Source organism: Bubalus kerabau, chromosome 6 (assembly GCF_029407905.1).
Source record: "Bubalus kerabau isolate K-KA32 ecotype Philippines breed swamp buffalo chromosome 6, PCC_UOA_SB_1v2, whole genome shotgun sequence".
Taxonomy (NCBI): Eukaryota; Metazoa; Chordata; class Mammalia; order Artiodactyla; family Bovidae; genus Bubalus; species Bubalus kerabau.
The window spans coordinates 91,473,040-91,480,788 of record NC_073629.1 but is presented as its reverse complement, the minus strand read 5'-3'; the positions used below and the strand labels follow the sequence as shown (position 1 = coordinate 91,480,788).

Sequence of the window (7,749 nt, the reverse complement as noted above, 5' to 3'; positions counted from 1 at the left end):
TGTATTAGTTTTGCCAAATATAAAAATGAATCCGCCACAGGTATACATGTTCCCCATCCTGAACCCTCCTCCCTCCTCCCTCCCCATTCCATCCCTCTGGGTCATCCCAGTGCACCAGCCCCAAGCATCCAGTATCGTGCATCGAACCTGGACTGGCAACTCGTTTCATACATGATATTATACATGTTTCAATGCCATTCTCCCAAATCTTCCCACCCTCTCCCTCTCCCACAGAGTCCATAAAACTGTTCTATACATCAGTGTCTCTTTTGCTGTCTCGTACACAGGGTTATTGTTACCATCTTTCTAAATTCCATATATATGCGTTAGTATACTGTATTGGTGTTTTTCTTTCTGGCTTACTTCACTCTGTATAATAGGAAATAGTCCTTCTTAAGAAGACAGAGAAGAATCTGAAGTGGAACTTGACTGAAGCTGGGAGTACAAGGTTTAAGTCCTGAGGTAGCTCAATCTCTTCCATCAGCTGCCGCCACCTCTCTTCAGATTCATGAATTTGATTCTCTATTGCTGCTTGAAAATTTGCAAGTGTGTCTTCAAACAATCTCTAGTCAAAAAGTGAAGTCCAATTTCTTCACAGTCTGATTCTGAAGTAGTCTCATCCATGAGTCTTTCCTGAATCAAATGAAGTTTGTCTAATATTTCTTCAAGTAAAGTGTCAAGAAGTCCTGCTTATTTACATTTCTTAAGAAAAGCAGCGTCCACAATTGCGCCTGTGTGTCTGCCGTCCATTTCCTTCTTCAGGGCCATTCTTCAGGTGGCTGTACAGGACTGCCTGTTGAGAGAGGTTTCCTCCTTCCTCTTTGTTTTCACTCCTGAAAAGTAGGCTTGTCTTGGTCTGGTCCGCTCACTGTAGTGAGAAGGGAAGACACCAGACAAGGCTTTACTGATGGTAGATCATTTTGAGGGTCAGCATGTTGCTGGCAAAACACTATAAATTCCTTTAAGTCCATCAGCTTGTAGAACTGTGTGGTCATTCTTGGCACAAAAAAAATGGTAATTCTTGAAACAGGATTTTAAGTCACATCCCACCGTGGCTCCTGTTTTCTCACAAAGCATGCATTTCAACTTCCTTCCTATCTTGATTTCTTTCTTTACTGATTCCACGTCAAAATTTCTATCATTATTATATGGGTCATGGTCCTCACTTTCCACAACTGCCAAGGAATACAGCAAACAGTTTTCATGAGCAGCTATATTCTCTGATTGTGCAAAGTACAGGACACTACACTTGAGGACTTTGGGGCAGAGTGCACAAATCCTTTCTTGCAACCTTTCTGCAACCTGGAAGACACTGGTTGGGAGCCGGACCGTGTCCTGCGTGGCCCGTGCTGCGTCAGTGCCACCCCTTGATTAAGTATTAATAGTTCCTCTCCCCATAAGAAAAGGATAAAAAAGGTGAAAACAGAGATACCAGTCCTATTGGATTAGGACCTTATTTAGCCTTAATAGCCACCCCCGCCCCCCTAAAATTGCTATCTCCAAAGATAGTCACATTGGGCATTAGGGCTTAAACATGTATATTTGTGCTGTGTGTGTATATGTGTTAGTCACTCAGTCGTGTCCGACTCTTTGTGACCCCATGGACTGTAGCTCTCCAGGCTCCTCTGTTCATGGAATTCTCTGGTCAAGAATATTGGAGTGGGTAGCCATTTCCTTCTCCAAGGGACCTTCCCGACCCAGGGATAGAACTTAGGTCTCCTTCATTGCAGGCAGATTCTTTACCATCTGAGCTACCAAGGAAACATATATTTGTGGGGGAGGCTACAATTCAGCCCATAACTCATAATATGTGTTTTTCGTCTATATACTTTCAACATATTTGTGTTTTGAAATTTAAAGTGCATCACTTATAGAGAGAATATTCTTGAATCTTGCTTTTTAATCTAGTCTGTCATTCTGTTTTTTTTTTAATTGAGGAGTTTTACATTTAGTAAGATTATAAATATTTTAGGTTTAAGATTATCATTTTGCTATTTGTTTTCATTTGTTTGTTTTTTGGGGATTGTTTCTCTAATGATCCTTTCCTTTCCTAATTATACATATTTTTGGAATTCCATTTTATTTCCTCTATTTGGCTTCTCATCAATACTTCTTATTGCTTTTTAGTTGTTGCTCTAAAGCTAACAATATGCCTCTTTAGCTTGTCCAAATAAATCTATTTAGACTGGTTCATCACCTTAACTGTCAATGGCACCTCACTCCAGTACTCTTGCCTGGAAAATCCTATGGACGGAGGAGCCTGGTGGGCTGCAGTCCATGGGGTCACTAAGAGTTGGACACGACTGAGCGACTTTACTTTCACTTTTCGCTTTCATGCATTGGAGAAGGCAATGGCAACCCACTCCAGTGTTCTTGCCTGGAGAATCCCAGGGACGAGGGAGTCTGGTGGGCTGCCGTCTATGGGGTTGCACAGAGTCAGACACGACTGAAGCGACTTAGCAGCAGCAGCAGCAGCATCACCTTGACTGTAGGTTTTGATATGGAGAATCTGTGGAAAGCACGTCTTTCTCAAGCAACTCTAACTTGATGGGGCCAACCTCCAAATCTTTGTCTATTGTGGATATTGTGAGGGCTTGGATTTAGGGCTTTTTATTTTGGTGGGACCCAAGCTGTTCTGCAAAATATGACAGCCACATGTAGCTGTTTAAATTTATAAAGTGAAATGAAATAAATTACAAACTCATTTCCTTAGTTGTACTAGTCATATTTTGAGTGCTTGATAACTGCCTGCAGCTCATGGTTATCATTTTGGACCAGTCAAGTAACATTAACATCACTGCAGAAGTTCTAATGGCCAGTGACTATCAAGAGTGTGCCTGACTCTAGGGTGCGGTCCTGACTCTTACACTGTCATCATCTTCATGTCTCAGCTGGGGACCTGGGTGTGAACAAGATTCCCCTCCCCTGGCTGAACTGTTCTCTAGCACTGCTTAACTTTCAGTATCTGTTTTGTTCTCCGCTCTGTTGCAGCTACTCTGTCTCTGAGTATAGCCTAGCTTTCAGCTCAGGACTTTATAGGCCTCCCTCCACACCTTCTGGAGACCCCTGTCTGTGCAGTTCACTCCTCTCTGCTTTTCCTCACAGTTTCAGCCATTCCAGCTGTTCTGTCTCTGATTTTGACCTCCTCAGCTCATTAGAACTATCATGTTGTGGGCACACGCTGGCTCTCTGCTCTGCAGTGGGGGAATCCCCCCCAGACAGAGAGCTGGGGCAATTTCGGGGCTCACCTTGTGAACGCCCCTCCTTGCTGGCATCCTGGCCTTGTACTGCCTTTTGTCCAGTGCCAGAAAACTGTTGCCTTCTGTGCTTTGTCCATTGTGTTTGTTTTATTTCACTGATGGCAGGCATACTTATACTAGTACCCTCATTAATTAGCAAGCAACTTAAAACCACAAATTACAAGCTCTTGTTTTTTAAAACACTCCATCACTACTGGGTTTTTCTATAGAAAATTTACTCTGCTCAGTAGTTAACATCACATTGTCTTACTGGTTCCTCTTTCCTTTGCTCCTATTTTTTCCCATTGAGATCCTTTGGGAAAACTCCAAATTCTTTCCTCATATGATACAGAGAATTTAGCTCTCCCCAGATCTTGTCCACAAAACTATATAACCAAAATCATAGAAAGTCTTAGCTGAAATAAGATCTTGTTCCCATTTAGTGGGATCTGTCCTCTTTAGATGATAGCTGGAGTTACAGAAAGCAAAACAGTTTTTTTTTAATTCTAGCTAACTCACCTCCGTGATTCTCACCCTGAGATCCCATGATTCTGTCTTCCATCCTCTGGTCAGAAGATCTTTCTAAAACCCAAATCTGACCCTGACACTCTTCTTCAATGGCTTTCCCTAGCCGGTAAGATAAGATCACATATCTTCAACTGACATAGACATCCTTCCACGAACCATTCCTTTCTGTATCTCCAGCTCCATCTCTTTTTATTCTACACCACCTCCAACACACACACACTCACACACACACACACACACACTCACACACACACACACTCACACACACACACACACAGGTATAGCTTCTGCAAAACTGAAGTCTTTGTGGGTCTCAAAACATGCCAACCTGTTTCTTTCCTGTATTCCTTTTCTCATATTGTTTCCTCTATCTGAAATACCCTTCCCCTGTCTCCAACTTTCCTATTTTTCTCTGTACCCTAACTCATTCTTTAAGGCCAGGTTTAGAGATATTTTCCTTCTGAAAGAATTCCCTGATTCCGACCTTCCACAGCTGGGTCAAGTACCTCCTCAGAAGACCCAGGGAGCTCCCTCTGTCGTCCTCCCCACACAGACTAGGAAAGGTGGCCTCTGTCTGTCCATTTGGTCTCTCTACTGCTTAGTGCAGTTGTCTGTCAGATACTATGTTTTGTTTTGTATCATTTTTGTACCCAATAGATGTTTATCAAGGACATAGTATGAGAAGGGTGCTGCTCCGAAATCTCTGCCCTTTGCGAGTTTGTATTCTGATGAGAAGGGCAGAAAACAAACAAATCGATAAACACAATCATTCAGGAAGCGATAAGTCTATGGAGGAAAGTAAAACAGAGTAAGGACAAGGCAGGCACCCGGATGCTCGTGTGAATCAAGCGTCTCTCTGATGAGGTGACATTTGAGCAGCAGCCTGAGTGAAGTGATGGAAGGTGCAGATACCTAGGGGACCTCCGATCTCTGGGAAGAATGAAGAATTGGAAGTGGGAGCTTCCAAGAGTGCTCAGTGAATAGCAAGCAGACAGACGGGTGGGGCAGAGGCAGAGTGAACGAGGTGGGCAGTGAGATGTGAGGGGCCTGGATCCTAGGATATTCTAGGCCAGTCTAAGTACTTAAGTTGTTTTCCCCCTGAATTTAAGGAAACCATTGAGAGGTTGTGAACAGCAGAGTGATGTGATCTTACTGGTGTTTTAAGGGTTCATGCTGGCTGCTCTGTTGAGAACAGACTGTAAAGGAGCAAGGGAGGAAACCCGAGGCTGGTTGGGTGACTGCAGGGGTCAAGGCGAGTGAACATGTGATTTGGACCAGGGTGTTAGCATTGGAAATGGGTTAACATTGGCTTAGTGTGTATTTGTGGAATAATGATTAAATTTCTTTAGCTCCCCTGTGAACCTTTTGTAAACTTTTGGAAGGCAAGATCTGTATCTGATTTATCTTTCTATTCAAAGTACTTAGAACAAGGCCTGCCAAATCATAGGAGTACAATATTATTTTTAAATGTTTTTTTTTCTTTTTTAAAATCGGTAAGTTTCTGAGCATGACATAAATGGAGGGAAGGACGATATATGATATCTTATTGTTACTCCATTTTCTAGATGGGGAAACTGAAGTTCAGAGAGGTTAAATCTCAATTAAGTCCTCACAAGCCACAAGGTGATGAAGCTAATCTTTAATCTCAAGTCTGTCTGAGCTCATAGCCCTTACCTTTTCCATTCTATCAGCTAGGCTGGTATAGAGAAGGTGCTGGTAAGGCATGGGAGGAAAGACTGGACGTGGGGGCCCCGGCTATGAGTGGCAAATCCCACTCCTGATGACAGACAGTGCCTCCTTCAAAAGCAAAGCTGTAATCTCTGTCCTAGGCAGAAAGACCTGCTTTTGGAAAAGCCTCCTTTTCCAGGCAGAGTCAACATGCACCTGTGTGACTGGTCCTTCTGATTCACACATGGGGGTTGCATTTTATTTTTTTATTTTTTGAAAATAAAAAGAAAATGAAAAAAAAAAAGGTAAAATCCCAGTTGCCAAGTCTGTTAACGACACACATAATGGTGTGTTAACACGGGTGATTATCGAGCTGGACAGCACCCAGCTTTCTGCCAAAACAAACCTTTCTGCTCAGCAGACCTGGGAATGCTTGAGCCAGAATGGGACAGAGTGAGGAGGGTGGACTGCAATCTTCCATGGTCTGGAAATAATTAAATGCCATGGCTGTTGGCATTGCTGAGTTCCCCGTGGGCTCTGGTAGGAAGGACCAGACCCCAGATCTTCTATGAACCTTCCACAAGACCCCAGGCAAGTGACCACCACCTGTTTCTGGATCTCGGCTTCTCCTCCTGTGGGTTGGATTAATGATTTCTAAGTTCCATCGATTCTAGCCTTCTGTGTTTGCGGGAGAACTTCAAGGAGCCAGAGGTTCTCAGACTGTGGGCGCCTTGTGCACTCAAGGAGGCTCCAGTCTGTACAGCAGGGCTGGGCTGGCACCACCAGCTCCAGAGCCTGTGAAACACCTTCAGATTGTTCTACCAGCTATGAAACCCTGGGCATCACCTTAGTCTCTGTTTTCTCTTCTGTAAAATGGTAAATGAATTTACCTTAGAAGGCTGTTAGGAGGAGTAAATAGAATACAAGATGTAAGGTACTTAGCCTAGTGCCTGGAACACAGGAAGTCATAAATACATGTTAGTTTCTTTCCTTCCCCTACTGCACTCTGCCTTCATCCTTTCTTCTCTCCTTCCCTTCCTACCTTTCCCTTCCTTCATTCTTCTTTTTTTTTTTTTTTTTCCCTTCCTTCCCTTCCAGAAGAAAAATCTGTCTCCTATTGTGGTGCTGTGAGCCAGTTTGCTTCATTCAGTTGCAAATTACTCGACTGCAGGGACCACATGGGGGTCATCTTTTTATCCTCTCTCTCTGAGCACAGAGTAGGTGCTGAATAAATGTCTGGGGAATCAGTGATTGACTTGAAGGAGTCAGAGGCAAGCCTGCCATCGCTGGTTTCTTGGCTCTCTCATCCCTCTTTCTTCTGATGGAAACATAAAAAGCATATACTCACACTCTTACTGGCTTGCTTGGAACTCCCTCCCTTCCCAAGGCTATAAAAGACATTATATTCGAAAATGAAACAAAGGTAATGGAAACCAGAAAGCCATGTTTTGCGTGCAATCGAAAACACATGTTAAGAATGAGGATTTGAAATGATGAATCTGCACAAAGCCATTGGCAATGATCCCCTGTCTGCTTCTCTGCTCTGGTCAGGAGCAGGAGAGTGCAGATTTGCAGTAGCCCCCACACTGAGGCAGCCTCGGTTGTCAAGGCAGCAGACCGGGCATGGCCACGGGCATCTTTTTCCTTTCAAGCTCTCCTGGAGAGTGCTAGGTTATACAGGGGTGAGGATCACAGCATTCTTCTGACCTTTGGAAACATGGGGAAAGGATCCTTTTGGGTTCTGAAGAAGAGGCCCTAGTTCCCCTTTGTCCTTATGATGAGAAGAGTCACTGTCAGTTGGTGATTCCCTCCTGTTTAAATATAAACTGAGGCATGTTAAAACTTTTGAGTTTATTTATGCAAAAATCATTTAGAACCAGACAGCATCCAATCTGGCAGATGGAAATGAACTCCAAGAGTTGTATGAAACGAAAGACTTACAGGCAGAAGGGAGCAGGAACAAGGAAGTTATACCTGGCAGGGGTATATCAGGCAGATTACCTACTTAAGGCTGGTCAGGTAATTTCTGATTGACTGAGGTTCTACTTCTGGGAGAACCAAAACTGTGAGTTAAGTCTTGGTTTGGTGCACCAAATCAAGACATGGGGCTTAGCACAGATGACTCCATTTTGGACATGTTTAACTCCATTTTTAACACTATGAGATAAACATTTTATCTACATGAAGTCAATAGCTATTTTGCAGGGTCATTCTGAATATTCACTCTTCTCATTTTACAGGTGATGCAACTAAGTCATATAGGTAGTAAGTGGTGGGCTGAGGTTATAGTATCACTAGTAATATCCATCATCAC

General features: G+C 43.3%; 1 protein-coding gene across 1 annotated transcript; it reads right to left on the bottom strand.

Annotated features, from left to right (window-relative positions):
• Positions 1–393: 393 nt before the first annotated feature.
• Positions 394–3,786, bottom strand: PHF11 (PHD finger protein 11). The gene is given in 6 exon segments (XM_055587113.1): positions 394–451; positions 453–582; positions 585–896; positions 899–951; positions 953–1,349; positions 3,759–3,786. Coding segments are annotated over 6 exon segments (978 nt in total).
• Between the last annotated feature and the right edge of the window lie 3,963 nt (positions 3,787–7,749).